The sequence below is a fragment of the Dendrobium catenatum genome, unplaced genomic scaffold (assembly GCF_001605985.2).
Source record: "Dendrobium catenatum unplaced genomic scaffold, ASM160598v2 fragScaff_scaffold_586, whole genome shotgun sequence".
In the NCBI taxonomy this organism is placed as follows: domain Eukaryota; kingdom Viridiplantae; phylum Streptophyta; class Magnoliopsida; order Asparagales; family Orchidaceae; genus Dendrobium; species Dendrobium catenatum.
Window position 1 is genome coordinate 639,102 of NW_021319048.1, and position 24,836 is coordinate 663,937.

The following is a 24,836-nucleotide window of genomic DNA, read 5'->3' on the forward strand; positions in this document are numbered from 1 at the left end:
AACCTGATCGTGCGCCTTTCCTAGATTCATCGTCGACTGCATACTACTTACCGTCTCCTTCATATCGCCCTAACCGCGGTCTCCGTTGCAGACTCGTACTCGCTTCTTTTTGAATCAAAACATGTCCACGGGTAGGGTTGGATCAACCCGATATCCTTTGCAGGTCGGGTTTGCATTGAAATATCTGACTAATTTATAAAATGGGTCAAGTTTTAGCTAAGTCAATTAGTATTGGATCAGTTCCAGATTGAATTCGAACCTACCCGTGATCCCATATTAACAGCCTTACATCTCTACAACTATTCTCCGTAATGGATATGGAGTGCAAATTTGGAAAGAGTGGGGGTGGATTCATAAGGCAAGATAGAATGCAAATGTTGTTTTGGAATTTCGTATTTAGTAATGATTAAAAAGAAAATAACGCGTCACCGGTGGACTGCATACTTGCGAACTCTGACTGATCTTTGAATTCTGACACGGGGTCGAAAATTTGGTCCCACGTAATACCAAAGCTGGGGTATGTTTGCTCATCTCTTATATAAAACAAAAATTTTCTTTTATATATATATATATATATATATTTTAAATTTCACCGCTGATCTTTGCTAAATCTAAGCATGTGTTTGATGATGCAATATCCTATAATAAGAGATGAGCAAACAAACCCCAGCTTGATCTGGAAAGCAGTTGAGCTGTAGTAGTGGGTAGCCCTGCTAGAGATCTCATTGCCTGAAGAAAAGAGGAAAAAAACTAAGTGGAGAATGCAATGATACAAACCTAACCATCATTGAGGTTTCAACTACATAATTGTACCCAAAGCAATTCATCCACAATTATGTAACAGATAAGTATAAACAAGCTTTATGGAATCTAATAATTTTGCTAGCTGGTTTAAAGATGAAACAAAGAGATAATGCTGAAGGGAACAAAGGCACAATAACATTCATTATGGACAGCAATAAAGCAAAGATTGTTTACAATCACTGACAGTCAACTGTGCAATCACATCACATTTGTTAGGAGCAAATTTGGGTCAGAATATTCAAATCATAATTTGATCACCATGTATTTTAATGTTCCTAAATCAATTAAATTTAATGTTTCATTCCCTCCTAACAATGGAGAAAAAGGATTCATGTAGCCGACCCCACGTAGTGGGATAAAGGCTTGATGTTGTTATTGTTGTTGTAGTATTCACTCAAAATGAATCCAATGAAAATTAAATCCATTATGACCCAAAATTTTTCCCATTTGTAGAACTGAGATTACCAGAGATTTAGGGGCTGTTTGGTAGCAGGATTTAGACCGGATTTGAGGCTGAAAATGCAATACCAAATCTCACGGCAAATGAAAGCCGCTGTTGACGAAAAATTTCACCTTTCGTGCTAAATCCCGAATAAGGCGAATATCCGAAATCCTGTTTTTTGCCGAATTTATGAAATTCACTGGCTAGAGAGGAAGAGTCCACTCTATAGCCAAACAATCACACGAGATTTAATAGGATTTATCATGAATGTTACCAAACAATTTTCAATATTTAGGCCTCTCAGGATTTCCGAAATCCGGATTTAGAGGATTTACAAAATCGCACTTAAATCAAATCCTAGATGCTACCAAACAGCACCTTACAGAAATTTAAAAAAATTACATACGACTAAAAGTAAACACTGCAAAAAGGTTTGTTTGCTAATGAATACATCAAGAAAAGCGCATCAATAATCATTTAATGCAAGCATTTGAATAAAAGTTTGAGAAAGGTCTTCCAACTGATAATGCGGAGCTTTTTTATTGGAGAAGAACAGGAAACTTGCAAGCAGAGAACAGAAATGTAACTGGAAAATGATAAAAGCAAAAGAAGCAAGCGTATATTGCATTCTGTATTCATTTATACGTCTCTACATACCTTTACCGTATACAGTATATAAACTGATTAAAGGGGACAGCCATGATTTTGTTCAGACAAAGCTCATATGCCTTTATATGTGTAAGACGTAAATTTCTTGGTTAGTTTTCATCCAATGGTCTCGAGATATCAAGTTAAGGTGGCTTCTCCATTTTCATCAGAGAGAGTGGCAGATCCTGTTAATGTTATCTCAAAGAATATCTGACACCTGATCGGAGGGGGCTTGACAAATCCACGTCAATGATCCGGTGACGGTCTCCGGACACCACTCCAAGAACTCCTTGGAGCAAGAACCACCACCTAAGAACAATCTTAGGATACAAAAATTCACAAGAGAGTAAAACTCTAATTTTATTAATCTCCAAATCTCCTTCTTACAAGCATGGTCTACAAATATATATAGACAAATATCGAAGCATAAAAGGCTATAGTCAATAAAAGAAAGCAAATATATAGCCACATACTATCAAATGGACTTAATATAGCATGAAGTTTAATATGATTGATTAGCTCAGCTCCGACGTCATACTACCAGGATAGGAGGAACTTCAGGCTCATAGGAAGATGTCTGATTGGCCACCATGAGGAGGCGGGTTTGGTTGGCTAAATCGGTCTGGATAATTCCAACCGATATCAATTTGCCTACCAATCTTTAATTTCTCAATAGTAGCATAAGCAGATGAAATTGGCTTATCATAATCCTTGGGATTCAGAAACTCATTTATACCAAGCTTTCTTGTTCCCTCAAATTGATTTGTGGTGAAGTCAACACTAATAATTCGTGATGCTCCGACAATTCTTACACCTTCTGCTACCCCACGACCAACAACTCCCAGACCAAAAATGGTTACAGTGGAACCTTTTTTTGGTTGATCTCCACCTTCATAAAGTAGTTTATGTTGACCTGTAAGTAGTGAACCGGACCCAATATACAAACCTGACCAAGTCCACCTCAGCCATGATCAAACCCGGATTTCCGAAATCCTGTTTTTTGCCAGATTTACGAAATCCGTTGGCTGGAGAGGAAGAGTCCGCTTGTTAAATCCGCTTTATAGTCAAACAGTCACACGGAATTTAATAGGATTTATCATGAATGTTACCAAACAGTTTTCAGTATTTAGGCCTTTCAGAATTTCCGAAATCCAGATTTAAAGGATTTACGAAATCCTACTTAAATCAAATCATAGGTGCTACCAAACAGCCCCTTAGAGAAATATAAAAAACATTACATATGACTAGAAGGAAACACTGCATAAAGGTTTGTTTGCTAATGAATACATCAAGAAAAGCGCATCAATAATCATTTAATGCAAGCATTTGAATAAAAGTTTGAGAAAGGTCTTCCTACTGATAATGTGGAGCTCTGTTATTGGAGAAGAACAGGAAACTTGCAAGCAGAGAACAGAAATACAACTAGAGAATGATAAAAGCAAACGCAGCAAGCGTATATTGCATTCTGTATTCATTTATACGTCTTTACATACCTTTACCGTATACAGTATATAAACTGATTAAAGGGTACAGCCATGATTTTGGTCAGACAAAAGCTCAAATGCCTTTGTCCAATGGTCTCGAGATTCTAATGCTCCATTTTCATCAGAGAGAGTGGCAGATGCTGCTAATGTTATCTCAAAGAATATCATTTAGAAATCAACCAGAACAGTGACTTTAGTTATGAAGTTATCAGCCTATGCAAACAAGAAGCATGAAAATATAACTTCTTCTCAAGTGTATAGCAGTGGACATAGAGACTTATAAATATCTAGTTTATCAATAGATTTTGTTTTAGATTAAGCGTAGGAAGTCAGAAATAAAAATTGGAGTTTAGCAGCATTACTGTGAAGTGTTAATAACTATGGAAAAGTGACTGTTATCCGAAAGGAATATAGCTTTGGCTTCAAGTTCTTACACGTTTGTATAGAAACCAAAATGAAAAACACAGAAGCTCCGAAGAGGTGTGGTTCAAAAATGCAAAAGTAAGGTTTCTGTAAAACCCAGGAGTGCATATACAACTAATACAAGCACATTCATAAGCTAAAAACATGGCTTGCTGTAAATTTTCCTTTAACAAGTGCTGAGTGGTTTAAGTCTGCTGAAATATAACATTCTACGGTCTAAAATTTCTAATGCAATTTTAAAATGTAATAATAAACATTAAATTTTCATGATAAAACAAGATATTAATCTCAAAATAGTTATTTACTTCAATTAAAAAAAGTTAATTTCCAATTCAAGAGAAACTATCTTCATATTCTAGTAGAAATTAAGAAGAAGAAATTATAGATCACAAAAGCTATGCATTTTAGCTTAAAGGAACACCAATGTGGCAAAGTGCGTTCAATTGGGTGCGCTGCAGCACTATAAAATTTCTTCAAAAATTCTTCTTCACTTAAGACCCACGAAATCCAAAATGTTTAAGTAAATCAATAATTAATCAATTACAAAAACCAAACACACAAAAAGTGTACAAACATTTGTGTACAAAATGGAAAAGATCTGATAAACTAATATGTGAGTACAAATATTACCAAAATCAAGATGATATTACACCCTAGAACACATAGTTAATAGGCTAGATAACGTCCAAGTGCACACTTATGTTGTAGCAAAGACAAGCTATATATGTGTGTGAACAATTAAACTACCAAGCTCGATGTAGTGTATATATTGAACTACATAAGCTTATAAATCACTTAAATCAACAAAACATCAAAGACCTAGAGAGTGTCCCCAAACATTAATGTTGGTGATTACAAGATCTTTGAGATATGTAGCAGTACAAAACTTTAAGCAGAATTAATTAAATTTATTAAATCACAATGACATAAGAGCATTAAATATAAGAATCACCACATGAACATTCAGGCATATGAAACAAGTAAGTAAAAAAATGCAATAATAAAAGATCTAAAGTAAAGAACAACGGCTACAATTATTTTTACACGATTTAGCACCCAATCAGTCTACATTATGCCTAATCTCCATCAAAATTAGGATTTCACTAACAAACATGCTACCTTGAGTCAAAATCCTTCACTCCAAAAGAAGGTGTAGAAAGCTTCACAATAGACTTCATTCAAAGATGAATTCCAACTTTTTATTCCGACAAAAGCACATCAACCCAAAAGCTTTACAAATTACAACTAATCTCTTGAACTCCTCCAGAGCTTGAAAAATACAATATTAAAAATCAAAATACAGGCAAAGTTTTCAACACTATGGAGTTGATTAAAGGTTATCACCTACAAATTTTAGCTATAAAATTTCTATTCTAGATTGCTATAAATACACAAGAAAGCACAAAACGTCCTTGCAGAATGCCTAAGAGAGATTGATAGAGATGCTACCAAAAAGAAGCTTTCAAGTGTCTTCTTTTATGAACACTTGATTTTTCTCAATAAAAAAAACTCTCAAAATTATCATCAATGAAATCACTTAAAATCCACCAATCCATTAGTTATTTCATCTCCATATATGTGATATTTATGCCCATAACATATTTAAATGGCATTACTAAAGCAATAAAAAAATATTCCAAAATGCCTTTAAAAAAACTCCCAAAGCAGTCAACAGCTATAAAACTAGCTATTGTGATTCAACTCGTTGCGGTTGAAACAGGCAATAACTTAATCTCGGCATGTACAGTTTGATACATGCCAGGTGTGCTTTGCCTTGCTTGTATATGTTCAACAACAGTGCACAACAAGGAAAGTAATTATAAAGAATTTTATACGTAAAATAATAACTAATTCTCTTTTAATAAAACAATGTAATTATAAAGAATTATATATATAAATAATAACTGATTAAGTTCTCTCCATTTGCAGTTACTACATGCACACAGTTTCAATGGAATCATCATAGATGAATGCATTACTCACATCCATTTGAAGTAAAGACAACCTTGATTGATGATGACATATCCAAGATTTCAAATAGAGTAATAAACATGAATGAATCAAAATAGTCAATCCCATTGATTTGAGAAAATCTTTTAACAATACAACAGGCATTGTACCTTTGAATGGATTCATCTGGATGAAAGTTGATGGTGTAAAACAAGATCTCAAACCCGCTGATTAAGCAAGATATTTCAGTATCTATATTTTATTTTCATCTAATATACTGCAATACTTCCTAGTATGATCTAAAATAGAAATAAATGAAGAAGAGAAAACAACGCAATGTTGGAAGAAAGAGGAAAGATATTCGAAATATACATGAGTGAATAGAATGATGATCAATATGGTGCAACAACAGCAACAAGCCTTTGTCCCACTATGTGGGGTCGGCTAAATAAATCATTTTTCTCCATTATGTCCTGTTAAAAGTCAAATTCTTTAAATCTAATAAATAAATATCAACACGATTTCCTTGGCCTTCTCTCCAACCCACTTAGTTTCCTGAATGCATAAAATATTTAATTTCCTATGAATCATAATATCTATTAACTCCATTAATTTACCTGTAAGGGAACCTATATTCCAAGTTCCTATCCTATCTAATAAATAAATATCATGTATAATATTTTCTAACAAGGTTTTTTTAGGTCTACCTATACCTTTCTTAACATAAGTCAAATCTAATATCTCTACTTTGCTTACCGGGTCATCCGAAGGATGCCGTTTTATGATCAATATAGTGCATTTTGCCTTTTTGAAGAAAAAAATTAACATATGAATATTAGAAGGTTCTTTGAGATAAAGATGCTAAAGTGTGTCGGATAATGCGTTGGGAGTGTATATGGTTGGTGAGGTCAATGTGTGTATACCTGGAGAGAAGTTGGTGCAATGATTGCAGGAGGAAAAAAAATGGGTAGAGAGTCAAAAGAGAGCTTCATGAAGTTCAGAATGATTTCATTAAAGAGAATATCTGTAGAAGTATAAATACAATGAGCAAGAAAAATAAAATATATCTAAGAATGTTGAATGAGGCATGCATAATCCTCCTGAGATGCAGCCACATATCTAAAAGAAGAGCTCTAGGACAAAAACACAAATAGTTATTGAGAGGCAAGTAGAGCAGTGGAGGATTAACCAAATTTAGAACCATCATTGTTCTAATGGACAATTAATGTGGTTGCAATGGGAACAAGGAGAATAGGCTTTTTTCCAATAACCACGACTACTGCCAAATATACCAACATGCTATGACCAATACAATGCCCTATAGCAAGAGCCAATTGGTCAAACACCAGCTGAGGAGACGAGAGCTTAATGATCAAATGAACAAGGATAAAGTAGTGGCAATGTTGGGAATGGTAGAATTGGCTATCAATTGTGATTTAGATGAAGATAAGAAAGAAATTTGGCAAAAAAGAAAATTATCACTATTTTTACCAAAGAGATGAATCAATGGTAACAAGCATGTACAGTAGAAATTCATCGCACTTCCCTAGTAAGGTACTATAGTATTAATGGAAAGGAAAATTATGCTGCTGAAGAGAAAAAGATCACCAAAAATAGAAAATATAAACACAATAAATATTATTTTCTTGAAAATAATTGGAGTATAGGAAATCCCACATTTTTCTTTATAGCATCTTGAAATATGACACTCAATACTATAAGATAGCTCGAGGCTATTGAAAAGCTATAAGAGCAACGTAATTAAATGCGTGCCATTTATAAAATTTGAAGTCATCATCACGAGTCAGAGTACACACATCAAGAATTTGAAGTTTATCACAAGATCTGAAAAGGAACAAGAAAACTCATAATCACAGAGAATAGTTGGTGCAATTAAATTTGATGGTGATAATGATGGTGAGGAGTTTCAACTTAAGAAGAAGAGATTGAGAGGTCATAATACCATTATAAGAGACGTTCATAGAATCTAAGTGGGAATCAAATCTTTGAGTCGATGAATATTGGGATGGATGAATCCATAGTGAAAAGAGAGAGGCATATAAGACGAAACAAAGGTGAGCTACAAAGATAGTTGCATGTGTTAGAGACATTAATTGCTCTTAGAGATAGTGAAGGTGAGAGACGAAACAACAGGATAGAAAAAAGAAGAGAAAGCACAAGTGGCACAAGCTAGGTAATGAGCGGTGCAAACACAACAGCAAGCGACCCAAGCACAAATGAGCAAACAAAGATGTGTGTTAGTAAGCAAGCAAGGGCATATATGATTTTTTATGAGAACAAGATAGAGATTGGAGGCTATGAGATTATAACTAGGGTTACCCTAGTCCGATACCATGTGAAAAGGAGAAAACTTTGTTATATTTTATTGATATGCTTATAAATAAGAAAATAGGGTGAATACAATTAGCTAAAAAAAGAAGAAAATATAATTTATTCATAAAATCAAACATATAAAATAATTTGAAGCTTTCCTACAATACTATTCCCAATTTTGTACATTCCAACTCATAACTATATGATGCCTGAAATGTAGCATAAAAAACTATTCATATCAAAGGTTATTTAATAAATCATTCAACCACCACTATCATTCAACCTCCACTCTAATGGCTCAAAATCAAAAGCAAGAAATTGGTTAAGGAGCTGATCTTCACTTTAAAGTAGTAAGGAAGTGATATTCAAAGCTCAGAATTCTCTGTAATACCAATAAGAATAAAGGAAGTAATAACACCTAGACGAAGATAACCTCACACCAAAAAAGGCCAAGCAATTTTCAAGCTACAGACGCTAGAAAGATAGAAGCATCAACTGATGAATTATTTATATTATAGGCTAGATATGACTAAAGTTACTAAAAAAACGAAGAAACTAATGAGGACATCCGACCTGGAGGGTCTACCATAGTCGTGGTCGTCGATCTACGGCCACAATTACGCCACTTTACTTTTGATTGACATTGTATTAGAATTATTTGTATTAGTTTATTTTGTGTTATGAGTTATTATTGCATTTTCCAATTATACCCTCATTTGAGGGCCTAGTAGTGTGTAAGCTCTAGGGGTGGACAAGTTGATCTTTTATTTTTCTTTCATTGTAATGAGGTTATTTAAAGGTCACCTCCTTCTCCTTGGAGGCCAATGAAGATTATTATGAAAAATTTCAGCCATTGAGTTTTGTGAGAGCTTGAGAGCTTCGGAGAGAAATCCCTAGGTGAGGGAATCAGATCACCTACCAGCCGCAGCAAGCGTCCAGACTCATAGTTACTTCTTTTTTCCTTTCTCCTCTCCTCTTTTCCCTTGACCCGCCGGCCTCCTCAACAAAGTCCTCCTAGTCGCCGACCAAAAAAACCCCTCCATCTCTCCTAGCCGCCAACCCTCCCAAGCAAAACCCCTCCTAACCGCCGGCCAACAACCCACCTCCACCTTCTCCTAGACGCCGGTCACCTAGAACCCTTTCTCTAAACCAACAGCTAAACCACCCTAAACTCCACCCCACCTAACCCTAACCCTAGCTGCCTGCCACCCAACCCTAATCTCCTTGCCTCCAAAATTCAAAACCCTTCCAAATTTGGCCTTTTTTATTTTGGGAAGAAATCATAAGTCATATTCAAAATAACTTTTGAATTTGAATTGGTTTCCTAAAATAGTACTCTCTGTTTTTTTAAAGTTCCTAAAATTAATCCCAATTGAATTTTAAATTAGATTGGATTTAAATTAGTTCCTTCCTAATTTAAATTTCCAAATCAATTAAGCATTGATTTCCATCCCCAAGCCCCAATCCCCCCATGAAGCCGCCGGCCCCATCCTCCCCTCTCCCTATTCCACAATAAATTCCTACCCCCTTTGGAGCCCCAATCAATTCCGTAAGCCAAGGAGCACTTTCCTTTTCCCTTCCCTTATTTGAAATTAAAATTCCAAAACCCTAATCCTCTCTTACATAAATCTAAAATTCAATTTAAGATTTCTTTTAGAAGAGGTTTTTCCCTCCTAGCCTTAGCCGACCACCCACCTCCCCTCACCATCATTATTCTAGGTTTGAAGCCTAACCTAGGGAAGAAAAGGGAGAAGAAATCACACCACTTTTCCTCCCACACCTTACAAACTTCTCTACCCATGCATGGCGGATCCGAAACTTCATCACGGATTTGTTTACGACGACCAAGGCCACGTCGACATTCTCAACTCACCGTTCTGGCGTTCTTCAACTTCAACCTCGAAATTGACCAAGCTGTAGAAGACTACGTAGAGAGGATCGTCTTCACCCTCGTCGGAGCTATTGACGAACAACTTTCTTCCGTCCAATGGCGGGTTGTTTCTAAATCCTGAGCAAGGTGAATCTTTCCCCCAAATCTTTTCATATCTAAATCTTACCCTAACTTGTGGTCTTAATTAAGTCGTAAAGGTTGTATTAACTCCCTCCGCTAAACCTAGTAATTTAGAGAGTTGATTGAGGGATCGATTTTCATAGTGACTAGTCTCATAGTTAATTTAGGAATTTCTTGTTGGAAACCTTTCATGTATGCTATGTTTTAAATCATTGATTATTTTGTAATCCTAAATTCAAATTGTGTGACTTAGCCTAAGCTAGTCTCATCTCTTTCTTGTTTTATTTCATCGTTTAATCATGACAAGTATTTTAGTTAATAAAGCTCTCTAAATTAAATTGTGCAAGATTCTTTTCTACCATCGCTTAGGCATTTAAGTCTTGCATCAGAAGCATAGATAATACAAGATAATGGATCTAGGCTTTATTTTGGACTGCTTTATTTAGCGTATTTGTCGTAGGGAAACTAGTCGAAAAAAAAAATAATTCATGTGCGGTTGATAAAATTGGATAACTTTTTTCTTTTCCCCAAATATATTTTGGAAGAGTTAATTTTGAGAAAGCATAATAGAAATTGTGGCTAAGAAATTACAGTGTTAAAATTCTAGGAAAAGCAAAAAAGCATAAGGCATCCCAAACAAAGCCATAAAAATTTGGTCAACCACTGTATGAGAATAAGAAATAATCATGATGGCACTAAAGAAAGAATGAAAAGTTATTTCAAAAAATTATTTAAAGTGGATTTTATGAAAAGATGATTTTGGAAGAGTATAATGAGTTAAACAGTGAAATATACTATGTAATAATTTAAAAAAGTTAAGTAGAGTTAGTTTTAAAGAAGTGCACAAAGGCAAAGCTTTAGGTTTAAATAAGCAATAGTTATGGATGATATTAGAATTACTTTGTTTAAAAAATTTTAATAATGAAACTTTGAAGGCTATGAAATTGTAGAATGATAGAAGAAGCATATTGATTCTAGCATTCAAGGATAAAGGAGATGTTTAGGAATGTGACAATTATAGGAGAAGTAACTCATGAGTACTATAATAAAGTAGAGCAGAGATGAATGAAACATAGACTCAAAAAAATAAGTATGATTATCGGAGAATCACTTTGGTTTATACCAGAAAGATCCACCATAGTTATTTTTATTCCAAGGATATAATTGAAAAGGTGTAAAAGTAGAGAGAGAAACTTTATATAATTTTTAGAAATCTTGATAAAACATACAATTGCATATCAAGTGGGTAGACTTAGTGCACATTGAGAAAAAAAGTTTGTCAAAGTTCTGTTAAAGTCATCAAGAATGTCAAAGTTATGTTCAAGTAATCAAGAATATGCATTGAGCATTAACTAGTATTAGCGAAGAACTTGCTATGGAAAATCAAATGAAGATATATGAAAAAGAAAATGAAGTTGTACTTCAACAAATAAAAGAGATTGCAAGACATTAGGGACACTATCCTCAATCAACCAAAAGAGATGAATCACTCAAAAAGAATACAAGCTTCTAAAGAACAAATTAAATAAAAATCCTGCTTCCATTATGCCCCATGCATATTTATTATATCAAAAATGCAAGCATCACATATAGCTCTTGGGTGTAATTGGGAGAAAGATAATTATTATTCAGGCAGTTGTAAGAATTATCCAGCTCCCTTCCATTATACCCCATGCATATAATATCCTATAAGTTTGATGTATTGAATGTTGGACTAATATCCATCCTACTAGACACTTCAACTTGATATGTAGTTAGACCAAATTTTTTCAAGGCATGACAAACCCATCTTCTGTTGCATGAGTTTGGGATATGTCAATACAGGGAATCTCTCCTAGCATAAATATGCCATTATCATGTTACCTTCCCAGTGCCCATGTCGGCAATGTGTGTTGATGTCTGTAGGTGTTGTTCATATGATTTTTTAAGAGTCCTCATTTGTTCTATTCATCTGTAATATTGCTTACTAGCTTCTCCTCTTCAAAACCTCTTGTGAAATTTGGAATTGGCGCATAATCTATGCTGTGTCATAGGTTTCTTCCAGAAACTATTTCAGGACAACTTTAAGTTGACCGACATTTCCAGAAGTTGTACTGTTGTAGTAACCTTGGCTTGGGACATGCCCGTCTCTCATTATCTGTGATGTAAAGCATTTCTCCAAGGGATCAATTAACTAAATCGATATTCCCATAAGTTCGAGGATAATAAACAAAATGGTGTGATGTGAAACATAATTGCATGGATGAATTGCTTAAGGAATTTGCACGCTTAATATTCCTAGAACAAATAACTATAACTTGATGGTGAATTTAAATGACGCAATAAAACACAGAGAGCGGTAAGACAAGCTTAGGCTAAACCACATGCATAGGAGTTAAGATCGTAAAATAGCCAACTTAATCTAACGTTGCATGCATGACTGGTTTTCCACAATAAATTCCAATGCTAACAATAAGATTAGTCACTAAGCAAGGGTCCCTCACTCAACTCTTTATCTTGCTAGGCTTTAGCGGATAAGACTAACACAATTCCAATGAATCAATTAATTCCACAATTGGATGCAACTAGGAGAATAAAAGAATAAGGGAGAGAGTTTACCGAATCTAGGTTTGGGACTTGGAGCAGCACATAGAAGGTTTTCCTAAGCTGGCAATCGTCTCTTGTGACAAAACCAAGTTCCTTGATTACACCATATAATAAACAATAACAGAACTTCGGTAGATGAGCGGTAGAAATCAAGATGCAAAATTTCACTGTAAGTAAAGGAATATGTAGCATCACTATGTTGAAGTCCCTGAACAGTTTGGCAGAATTTGATGATCAAATTAAATACAATAAGCACCAGAAAAGTTCAACATCAATTATACATATTAAAAAATACTAACAAAATAGAAAAGGTGCCAACAATGCCCTCCATTTTATCCTTGTCTCCTAGCAACCGTTAAAAAGTCCTCTGAGGGGATTTACTTCCTCCAACCAAACTCCAACGAATGATAGTTAAATTATATGAATCCCTACTAGTAGCCCATTAAGATCTCTAGTCCGATGGTACAGAGGCATGTTAATTCATGAAGCCTAAAGGCTTATATTAGCCTGCTTCTTGACATGAAATCCAGGATCAATTAGTCACAAAGTGATACCTCGACTCCACATAGCTTTCAACATCCCAAAGGAAAGATCCAAATGTGACAGCTTCCAGAATAAGTCTTCTTAAACCTCCAAAGCTTATTTTGATAAGCTCATCCTTAGAGTCATCAATAGCACCTTGGGGGTTGATTACTATCTCAGGCCTCCCAAATAATGCCTCAGTCTGCTTCTCAACAACACTAAAGGCCTCTTTTGACCGTATTGTGGCATACCTTTGCAAGGTATCCGAATCAAAGGACATAACATAAGATCTCAAACGAGCTGATTTGACCCCACGCTCAGACCCACTGGAGTTTGAGCTAGGGGAATACCAAGTTTGTAACTTTGATATTGAATTTGCAACTTGAGCTGAAGGCCTGGATTCATCAGGAATTGCCATCTTAATGGCATTCTCTTCCTCGTCAGATCCCCAGGGTAAGGTCTTCATTGATTTTTCAAGCTGAAAGCGCTCATCCACTCTCTTAAGGAAATAACCATACATGACAGAGGCTGCATAGACCTGCCCAACGCGAAGCTTACTGATTGGAGCAACAGTGTTCAAATCCTCCAATCTCTGTCCTAAAATGAGTGTGAGATGATTCTTGATCATCACATAAGCCTCATGAGAATGGAGCTGCACCATCTTCTCCTCCTCCGGAAACCATCTATCCATCCTATTAGAATGGTCTGCTGATTGTGATAATGGAAGAATCAAAGAAACATTAGCTTCTACAAATTTTTGGACGACCAAAGCATACAGCATCTCTTCAAGAGCCCTTCTCCTTTCATTAGCCTTCACTTCAGCAATTCTCCTAAAGCATACAAGCGCATAAATATCCCAACTTCAATTTTCCAAAAAGGCAATTCAATATCAAATAAGATGAAGATATCAGCTTACCTGTACAAAACTAGTTCGGTGCCAGAAGAGGGTGACTCATCATTGCTCTTATCCTCATCACGAGCTGTCTGAAGCAACTGCAGCTGCTGGTCAACAGCAGCCGGAACAAGATGAGGGTGACTGAGGAGGATCTCAGAGAGGAACTGCCCAACCGGAGACTCCAGCTGCAGAGGGGCAATAGGAGCTGAATCGTCAGCTGACGACTCCGATTCAAAAGAAGACGACGTAGCCCTGATGTGGAAGCTTCGCCGACCTATCATCCAAGTGGACCGCCTCCCCGATACAGAAAAAGAACGCCGACCCTGCGGAAAGCCATCGAAATTAGCAAAAAGGAAACTAGGGCAGGCAAATAGAAACTTTAAGAATTTTTGAAACCCTAACCGTGAGCCAGGCGGCGGAGAAACTGGCCTTCGATAGTGCTCGGGATCCATGGAGCAATTTCGGATTTCTGCAGTGGCTAAAAGGAGATGAAAAAAGCGAGGCAATGGATTCCATGGCGGAGAACAAATTGATTTACCTGAATTCAACGAAGTTGATACAGGAAATCAGAGATATGGAATAGCGAAAGGAAGAATACAAAGCGAAATCTGCTACTGCCCGTTATGGTTATCAGTTATCTGCGGAAATGTTAGATACCGAGTCCTAGAGCGAGCTGTTCCTTCCCTCCCTAATAATAATCCATGGCCCAAATTCGGCCTTTCGTATGGTCCAAGTCCAGCCCACTAAGTCTTTGTGTTACACCACGCGTTCTGCAAGAAGTTACATCAAGAAGAAGTGAACTAAAAAGCCAATTTATTAATAAGATGTAAATAACTAATACATCATCCAAATAATGATTATTCTGATGCAAGCTAATATAAATGTAAATAGAGCAAAAAATAGAAAAGAAACTACTCAATCCTCATGATCAAAAATATAATAAATTACTACAAAATATAAAATATCAAAAAATGATAGTCCGTGCTAAACACCTATGTAGGACAAGCGACAATATATTAGTTTGTAAATCAAACTCAACAAGTAACTCCAATCTATCAAAGCATAACAAAAAAAAGTGGAGCTTGCATTACGAACAACCAAATGGTGGAAATAACAACTGAAAGTCACTAAATTAAATTAACAATGACACATGTCATATTTCCTACAACAGAATTCTAATATATTAATATCATTCATGTATGTGTCAAACTATTATTAATGCAAATTATTTTAATGTTCATAAATCATATCTCAAAATGATATATCAGTCATTTATTGATTCCAATTCATCTAGGCTTATTTTCTCACATTTATACATATATATTCATTGTTGGTTTATTATATGCTCATCATATATAAGGTAAGCATCAACCTATGAAAATTCAGTGATTTTCTGTAGAGTCATCACTCTAAGGGTCAATCGACCCTGACTAGCCAATAACCAATAGGGTTCTAGCAACATACACATCAGTGCACCCAAGCATATAGTTTTCCAAAATTTTCATGCACACTTTTCAATAGGTATATAGTTTCAATATGAAAAAGGTTATTTCATAAATAGATATGTTTTGCCAATATATTGCATTCAAATGAAAACAAGTGTATGGAAATATATAAAAAAACATAATAATAATAATAATAATAATAATGTACATGAGTTTATATAGAAATAAGTCAAGAATAATCCACTTAAGAAAATTTGTAGTTCATTATGAGCATGAAAATATATTTATAAGTACTGGCAAATAATTAATAAACTTTACAAATAATGATAAGACTAGCTATCTAATTAATTATAAAAGAATTTAAATAGCATCGTATTACATCCTTAACAAATAAGGATATATTTACTCAAAATAAATAACAGTTACTTATAGTGGTTACCACTAACTCCTACCTCGATTGCGGTTCACTCAACTCCACCAAGCGGTGGTTCTATAAGAATCGAAACTAAAATAATATAACACACGCATGTCAAAGGATAAAGAAGATTGTCCCAATCAACCTTAGCCATGCCTTCAATTTAATTATAAAAATTATACGATCTAACATATATAAAAATAACCTAGAGTTTGATTAAGTCGAACAACGAACTTAGATAAAACTGTCTCTACAAAGCAAAACAAAACTCCTATGAGAAAATTAAGACTATATGAAATATAATGCAAATCAAATTTTATCTCACAAAAAAATTGAACGAATTCTTAACTAGATTACTAGAAACATAAGAAGAAAGTGAGGATAAAAGAGAGAAGAGAGTGAACACTTACTATGGAAGGAGAGGAGTTTGAGAAGGATTCACCAAGAGTTACAATTGCGAGGAAGAAGCGAATGAGGAAGAGAAATGAGAGTTTGATGGCTGCTATTTTGGGGGAGAGAACGAAAAGAACAATGTGGGAGAGTTATAGTGGTTGTTGCAATAAAGAGGAAGATTTTGATGCCCTAAGTCTCCAAATTGAATTAAATGGCAAAAGCAAGATAGACGAGGTGAGAGATTTCTGTAAAGCAGTCGAACCACAAAAATTTATGATTTGAGAGAAATTTTCCTTATGGAAGGCCATTCAATCGGCTTACATGAGGGAAAGCCTGCTTAGTTCATGCAATTGGGAGGAAGGAGTCGAGCTTGGCTTCGATTCAGTTTTGCGCATGAAAGGGGAGCGGGCTTAATGTGTTCGATTCGTCTCTACCTGTGTGCAAAAGGGGCGCAACTAATAAGCATTGCTACGGCTTCAGCTAGTTCGCAGTTTGTGTGCAATGCTCCGTTAGCATGAAACACCTGGACATGTCGCTCCATGTTCGACTATTACTAATTAAGGGCTAAATGTGCAAAGCTCGAAGATTTGATAATGGAGATGATGATTTGCTTCAAAGCCAACTCAATGCATGCATGTATGCATCTTATGGGGCATGTTTGGTTGAAAATAAAATTGGTGTAAATTGTAAAGTATTTTTATATTTTAAATATAGGAGTTTTGAAAATATTAAATTTTTTTTTTGATGAAAAAGAATGCAAAGCAAAATAAATATTGCAATCAAGCTATCATTTCACAACTCTTTGCCTGCCACCAATCTGGTTGTGGCCACCGTCGCCCAATGCCCTACTGGCCTACCCCCTCTCTTTTTATAATTTACTTCATCACTCATTTTAAAATAAATTTAATTATTTTTTACATATCATCAAAAATTACCTTGATCGAACACGAATCTTGAGGCAAAATCAAGTTGGAAACTTCAGAAATTAAATCAAGGATCATATGAATTTCGATTTCAGCAAACTTATAGTCGAATTGAGCGTCTCGGAAACACAGACCCAACGACACCAAAATCGACTCAATCCGAGCCCAAATGAGTCCAAATCATGGACCCGAAGCATTGTTGGAAGGTTCAAACCACAATTTGGATTACCAAACGGTTTCCAAACATAACAAGCTTATAGTCGAATCGAGCGGCTCGATGAGACGAATCCAACGAGCCCAAGATCACTGAATTCCGACATCACTAAGATATTCAAATGTCCATCAAACGGTTCATGATCAAAAGGATTTTTTTTTTTAATAATTATTTTTTATTTTTAATTTTTAATTTTTTTTATTAACTCCACTGTTAGGATCTTTCACTTGCCCCTCCATTGCTTGGATATTGCAATTTTGTACATTTCGATTTAACACTGTAAATCAAGTAGTCCGACCACTATTGCTCTTTCATTGTTATCTGACTACTATCACTTGACCATCACCTCCCGTTTGTTTGACCGCAATCGCCTAGTAGTCGTAACCATCATTTTCCGACCATCTTTGTTCAAACATTATTGTCAGATTAACATATCTTATTATAGTCGTTATCATTGCACTGCATCGCCGACATTTTCCGCCATACTTAATAGGAACTTTATACTGTGATACATATTTTATAATCTCGAATTGTCCAATTGAGATGAAGAGCATACTCATACAATCTTATTGACCAAATGAAAGGTTTCAATTTGGCAATGTCCCACGTTCGGTTTTCAAATTTTTCGTATAAAAATTTTAATGTGCCATATATTCGTACCTATTATAGTTTTGTGTGCAAGATCTTCGTTGTAAAATTAGGATGCAAAATATTTACTCTATTGTTATAAATTTTCTTGCACCTAACAATCAATTACCTTTATTTGGATATCTTTCCAATGTATTCAAATTCTTTTGATTAATCACTTAGTCATTAAAAGACCATAAAAGGCGAATTCACAAGTGCACTTCCATCTTTAATTAGGTTGCTTATGGAAATTAACTTGATGGAAGAATTTATCTCAAAGCATTAGTAAATGCATAGACATGAGACTAAGGTTTTGTTTGCGACGATTTTTTTACTGTTTTTTAAAGCAGTTTTTATTAAAAGAAATAAAATTTTATACTTGAAAACTGCTTTAAGAAGCAGTAATCTTTCCAATGTATTCAAATTCTTTTGATTAATCACTTAGTCATTAAAAGACCATAAAAGGCTAATTCACAAGTGCACTTCCATCTTTAATTAGGTTGCTTATGGAAATTAACTTGATGGAAGAATTTATCTCAAAGCATTAGTAAATGCATAGACATGAGACTAAGGTTTTGTTTGCGACGGTTTTTTTACTGTTTTTTAAAGCAGTTTTTATTAAAAGAAATAAAATTTTTATACTAGAAAACTGCTTTAAGAAGCAGTAATCCCAAACGAAGCCTAAGGCTCTCTTTAGGAAAACTTTCTTATTACTTTCTAAAACAACTTTCTAGTACATTTTTTTTAAAGATATTTTTATGCTAAAAAGATGCTTTAAAAAGTAGTAAGAAAGCTGTCCCAAACGAATTATAAGGCTTGATTTGAGATAGATTTTTAATTGCTTTACTCTTCAGATCATAACCACAATTTATATGTTAGAAATTACTTTTTCCACTAGCTTTTAAAAAAGTTATTTTCTCCATAATAACTTTACAATCATCTTTATCAAAAGTTATAGCCATCCCAAACTAACCCAAATCCTTATTTAATATTGACAATTATAAATACATAACTTCAATAATTCATTTACATACCATAAATATTAAATTAATAAATATTTATCGTAAGTCATTCAATTTAGCTTTCACATGGAAAAATAAGTTCCATGAACATTTAGTCGCATGGTCTGAATCTTTGAAGGAAGAAAACAGCAACATTTGCAGTTTCTTTATTCAAACCAATGCTCTGACCAAACTGATATAGTCTTGTAGAAAACATTCGATCCTTCCATACTATTTTCATTGAACAAACTCGCCACAGTGAGATTTGTTCAAGTTCCTGAAGTTTCTCGGTCTGTTTTCATGTATTCAATCGGCTGCCATAGTTGAGCTTCAATAACTCCTAAGTTATTCAAATGCACAATAATCTCTAATACTGAAAGATAAATACAAGTATAAGATTAATCAATTAATTTCAAGAATCAAGAAATCCTATTCAGTCCTTTAAAATCCATTGTATCAACGCACTCAAATTTCCCACTGAATGAGCTCATCAACTTGAGCATCTCACTGGCCTTCTCCTTTGTCGATTCACTGCACCCAACTTGCAGGAGCAACAGCATCTTCTGAAACACCCCTACTTGCAAGCATTCCACCAGACAATTACTCTCTTTACAGTTCTTGCAAACCTTCCACAATACAGAAACCGCAAATTCGGTCGCCATATCTGAAACTCGAAACATCTTCTTCGCGAGCACCGGTATCGTAAGCGCGTGCTTGCACGCCTTCTCTCTCCCTAACTTGCAGTTGCAGAGCGTGTCGAGAATGACAAGTGCCTTCTCAGTCATGTTCTTATCTGAGTCCACCAGAATTTCTAATGTGGAATGAAGTAGACCCAAATCAACACATTTTTTTGCTATTTTTTCATCGTCGGAGATGAGGTAGAATATTGCTGCAAGGGAGGCCTTGGTTGCCTGTGTCGAAATAGGCTCTTTAATGAACCCTGTCAATGCTTCAATAAGAGAAACATGGTTTGCCAATGCCTTTGCATGGTCTTCTTTTGTCGACGCCATCTTCTTCAACATTAGCACAGAGTTAAGCCTGCTGCTAATATCTCCATGCTTCATGATTTGCACAATTGAACTCAATGACTCTGAAGTACCTAATTCTCGCATTGTGATCTCATCTTCGAAAGGAAGTAGACATACTAATGTGGTTAAGATTTCTCCTAAGACTACAAGAGCTTCAGGATTACACGCTCTAAATGTAGAAGCCAACTCAATTGGTGCGCCAATTGATAAGAAAGATCGACGATTTCGCTCACTCTCTTTTATCAAAGATCTTAGTTTTCTGACTAATTCCAAACCAAGTTCTTCATCTTGAAGCTTAATGGCTACGGAGAAATCTGATAAGATCTGAAAGGCATCAACTTGGCTAATAGGAATTCGAGGGGTTGGGATTCTCTCAACTCCATGGGATCGATTTGAAACACACCAATCCTGAATCAACCTGCGAATTGTGTGATTGGGGATGAGGCCATGGCAATTGAGAGCAAGGTTTGTGACAGGACAAGTGGAGTTCCCCATTTCAAGCCATCTCTCAATGCTCTGTCGATCGTAGGTGATGCCGGTCGGCGCTGTCACGGGGTCTTTCATGAGATCGAGTGAAATCGGGCATCGAAATTGATCAGGGATGGAAAGCTCAGTAGCAACAACGGGAACGGTAGTGGAGGATTTGAATTTGCTGTTCTTAGATGCTCTGGCCTTCCTTGAGAAAGCCATGGAGGGACCTTTGATTGCTTCTAACGGAGCTGAATTTCGAAGGAGAAAGGGGGAAAGGGAGAAGGGGAGAAGGGGAGAAGAGAATGAATGGTTCAAAGGGGCAGGTGAGAAGTGGAAGGTTATAAAGGGGTGAGTTGGATTTGAATGCTGACCGTTGAAGTTTGAATGTGAAACCGCGGTGAGGAAACTTTAACGGGCTTCAGAGTCGTTAATCAGGAATTGAACCGGTCGCTGATCCGGCAAGGAGGTGGACCGGGCCCTGTCTTTTTGGTTTTTTAAGTAACAAGAATTCAGAAAATTACAACTTTACTGTATAATATTAGTATTTGGGAGAAATGTTTAATTAATTTGGTCCACTCTGACAACTTTACTTTACAATTTAATGATCAGATTAATTAATTAATCAAATTACAACTAAACTTTGGAATAATATTTTATAAAGTAAGATATAGGATATGTTCATGCAAATAAGTTAGTAATTAATATATATATAATGATATGTATTGAATAGGCAGATTCTTCAATAGTTGACTGTTGAATCATCGGTTCAGGATGGTTCTATGTTAGGCTGGTTTTTCAAACGGACTGAAGTAGTCATAATCGATCTACTATTAAACGAGTTGAAGCGGCTGGTCTGATTCGGTTTTCAAAACACAAGAAATCTTCTTAAAACCTCCTAAAAAATAATAATTTTATTTATGCACAAAAGATATATTTTTATTAATCAGAAATTTAACGAGCCGTTATATATATATATTAATATATTAATGACATTAATATAACTAGAAAATGCAGAAATAAATTAATTCAGTTGATTAATTAAAAAATATATAGATTAGGAGAAATTGAGACCAAATTATGAAAAGAAAATATATCCACAACTATCATAATATTCAACGTAGGAAAAATTATTAGGCACAGTGAACTATGTATGAATAACTTAAAAAAAGATTATGAAAACCCTTAGAATGGACGCAGAAATTATTATTATTTTTCGCTAAGGGCGGGAATAAAATAAGCAAGCTATATTAAATATGAAAGTAATTTTAAAAATTCATTCTAACGTTCCGAATTTCCTGTTGACTCTAAAAGATTGGTCAAAGATTGACTTGGAACATTGAACGTGGACGATTCACGATAGTATTTTTTTTTTTTTTTTGAAAGTTTGGGGGACTCGGAATGGGAAACCACATCAAACAAAACAGATAAACTTCATGTTGTGGAGCCCCTTGATTGCTAGTAATGATCATCCAAATTGAGAGAGATTATTCTGTGCAGACACTCAGGATGGAGTGAACCATTTGATTTTTTCTCTGTCTATAGTAATACATGAAAGTACAGTCAAAGCGCATTTACTGTAACAGCTGTGCTCTGACTCTACTTTTACTGTAAACAGAGAGACGGTTTTCTCCGTCCGGGTTTCACATAGAATAAAAAGTCCCAAATTGCTGGAGCAAGGTTCCGAGATAATATGACCTTCGAAGGGAAAATTATTACGTGCGGAGTCCAAACACAAAGCTACTTCCAGACTCTCTTGTACATATGCTTTCTATAATTGTACAAATATATAAAAAAGAGTGTACACATATTATGTACATAATTGTACACATATATTGTATACAACTGTGCACACAGTGTGTACACACATTTCTATATATTATGTACAAATTAATGCACACAACGTGTACAAGAGATTTTGAACATAGCTCCCTTGTAATGGGGAAAAGTAGGTTGATGTAATCCATTCCTCATAGTCCACTTTTGCCCAGGAATCATCGAAATTGCTCAAAATCATCGACCCATAGCAAGACAAAAGAAAAATATTCAGAGGAGAAGAACACAACCAGCAGCTACAGCTTACAGGGACCAAAAAGGGTCCATAAAAATGCCCTCCAAAAAAGCTCAATGCTCCACGAGAAAAGCTTAGCAAAAGAGACAAAGCCGAGCGCAAACAAAACAGAAATGATGCAATCATAAACCAAAAGGTAACAAGGGAGAAAAATCAGAAAGAAAATCCCCACGCAGCAGAGCTTAATCTCCAGTAGAATAGCGTAATAAGCGCCATAATTCTTCCAAGAACAAATTTTGAGGTGCATTGCTTTCTTGACTTTGCAGCAGATAGTGGTAGAACTAGCAATATTTGAACCAAATTTCCTATCATTGCGTTCATGCTAGGGAAGATATATACAGCAGGCAACAAGAAAGCTAGCATCTGGTAGAAATTTTTGGAAGTAGAATTTAAGCCCCAGGCATGGCAGATAGCAGTTGGAAAAGTTGTAGAAGATTAGGCCTCAAGAGAAAGAAACTAGCTCAGAGAAAAAGATGTGACACCTCCTAATTTAAATTGGAAATATCTTTATATTTTTATAATAATAATTAGAGCTATGTAATTAAAATACTAGTATAAACAAATTAATTATTGATCAAAATATTAATATGCATCTTAATGGAAAAAGACCAATTGTAAATGGTCTAATAAGCTTTGACGCAAAGAGCTAATTAGTCTCAAACATAATTCACAAAAGAAATTGACCTAAAAAATTAAACTATGGGTGATGATTACCGATGCGTCATAAAAAATTGTCTTGATAGAGCATGAATCTTGATCCAAATCTAGATTGGAATATTTCAAAATTGAATTTGGGATAAATTAAACTCTGATTTCAGCAAGCTTATAGTCAAATTAAACATCTCAAGGAGACGAAGCCAACGACATCAAATTCATTTTGATCTGATCCCAAATGAGCCTAAATCAAAAGATCACTAACATGCCCTTAATTTTTTCCATAATTACAAGTCATGCTACTTCCAAAAAATTATCAATAGCCCTCCATTCTTTACATGAGGGGGGAGGAGAAGAAAAGATAAGGCGCTTGAGATCTCTCTAGCATTTTCAATTCAATGCTGCCACCTTTGGAGTTTTTTTCGACCACTGATCACGATCGGACTTCCACCCATTCTCGTAGTATCACCAAAATTCTTCTTGGATGCTATCAATATTAATTGGATCTCCTCCCAAATATTGTCACTCGCTGACTATGATCGTTCTGATCACCATCGATCGACTACAACCCTTTTGGCCACGATCGCCTGCCTATTACAATCTTTTCGACCTTCGTTGCCTGTCAAATAACGTTCTTCCAACCACCATCACATGTCGATCAAGGTCCTTTCGATAACCATTGTCGACCAATTACGGTACAGCCCTTCTAACGACAACCACCCCCTGACTGTGGTCCAACTGACCAAATACATATTTGAACACTCTCTTAAGAACCACTGCTATGTAATGCATTCTATATAATGTGTATTTGCTACATTGAGCCAGCAGCCTCCTCCAAGGAGGGGAATTATTCGTAATCCACCATCAATACAAGTGGATTCATTCAAACTGGGCCTCGTGGGTGGTTTTTTCCCTTTTCAAAAATTTTCACGTAAAATTCTTGGCGTCACTTATGAATACTAAACCCTATTTTTTATATGTTTGGGTGTTGGATCTTCATACAAAATTAAGATGCTAAACTTTATATATCTCTACCTCCGTAAATATTTCAGCACACAACACGAATATATTTGCAATCGAAACTCCAACACATCACTTTGATGATAAGAGTATCACAAAATCTTTTCACCATAAATAGTAAGGTCAACCAAGGAAGAGCAGCCCATTTGAACAACATCATAATCTTATAAACAAAAGATGAAAATTACACCTTTTGAACTTCATCCAATGCACAAAATAGAGTCTTACCTTCAGGATGAAAAATCATAGAGCATATTGCTCAGCTTGAAGAACAAGGGTACTAAAAGCAGGTACAACATATCAATAAATTTGCATTTGTAGACCCTTAATATCTTAAGAGCTATTTATTATAAGCAAGAACTTCCAGACGGTCAGGATTTACTTCAATTTAAAGATATGAAAAGTTAAGATTATTTATGGGAAGAATTACAAGTTAACAATATAATAATTAGTATTGAAATAAATATATATTATAAAT

At 35.2% G+C, this 24,836-nt stretch overlaps 2 protein-coding genes across 11 annotated transcripts; both read right to left on the reverse strand.

Moving 5' to 3' along the window:
• Positions 1-570: 570 nt before the first annotated feature.
• LOC110115328 (UV-B-induced protein At3g17800, chloroplastic) lies at positions 571-14,813 on the reverse strand. 10 transcript variants are annotated; one of them, XR_003700725.1, is made up of 7 exons: positions 14,698-14,813; positions 14,529-14,637; positions 14,121-14,422; positions 13,237-14,034; positions 12,695-12,890; positions 11,960-12,233; positions 593-729 (listed from the first exon to the last, which is right to left on the reverse strand). XR_003700725.1 is itself a non-coding variant. In XM_028694875.1 (5 exons), the coding sequence occupies exons 1-5, from the start codon at positions 14,613-14,615 to the stop codon at positions 640-642; spliced, it is 1,500 nt and encodes a 499-aa protein (XP_028550708.1). In that variant the 5' UTR covers positions 14,616-14,691; the 3' UTR covers positions 571-639. The 10 variants fall into 10 exon arrangements, 4 of the variants coding, with proteins under 4 accessions (XP_028550708.1, XP_028550710.1, XP_028550709.1 ...); XR_003700723.1 differs by having other exon boundaries at positions 14,502-14,637; XR_003700724.1 differs by lacking the exon at positions 14,698-14,813 and having other exon boundaries at positions 14,529-14,691.
• Positions 14,814-19,536: 4,723 nt separating this feature from the next.
• Positions 19,537-20,835, reverse strand: LOC110115316 (U-box domain-containing protein 21-like). The gene has a single exon (XM_020848510.1). The coding sequence runs from the start codon at positions 20,833-20,835 to the stop codon at positions 19,537-19,539; it is 1,299 nt and encodes a 432-aa protein (XP_020704169.1).
• Positions 20,836-24,836: the final 4,001 nt, after the last annotated feature.

What these genes read in the sequence shown, in the direction of transcription:
- LOC110115328 (XM_028694875.1), bottom strand. Translation starts at nt 14,615, where the DNA reads ATGGAATCCATTGCCTCGCTTTTTTCATCTCCTTTTAGCCACTGCAGA. An exon ending in TCTCCGCCGCCTGGCTCACG is followed by an intron (nt 14,423 to 14,501) that starts GTTAGGGTTTCA and finishes GGCTTTCCGCAG; the next exon opens with GGTCGGCGTTCTTTTTCTGT. An exon ending in GAAAGCTATGTGGAGTCGAG is followed by an intron (nt 12,891 to 13,236) that starts GTATCACTTTGT and finishes CAAACTGTTCAG; the next exon opens with GGACTTCAACATAGTGATGC.
- LOC110115316 (XM_020848510.1), bottom strand. Translation starts at nt 20,835, where the DNA reads ATGGCTTTCTCAAGGAAGGCCAGAGCATCTAAGAACAGCAAATTCAAA.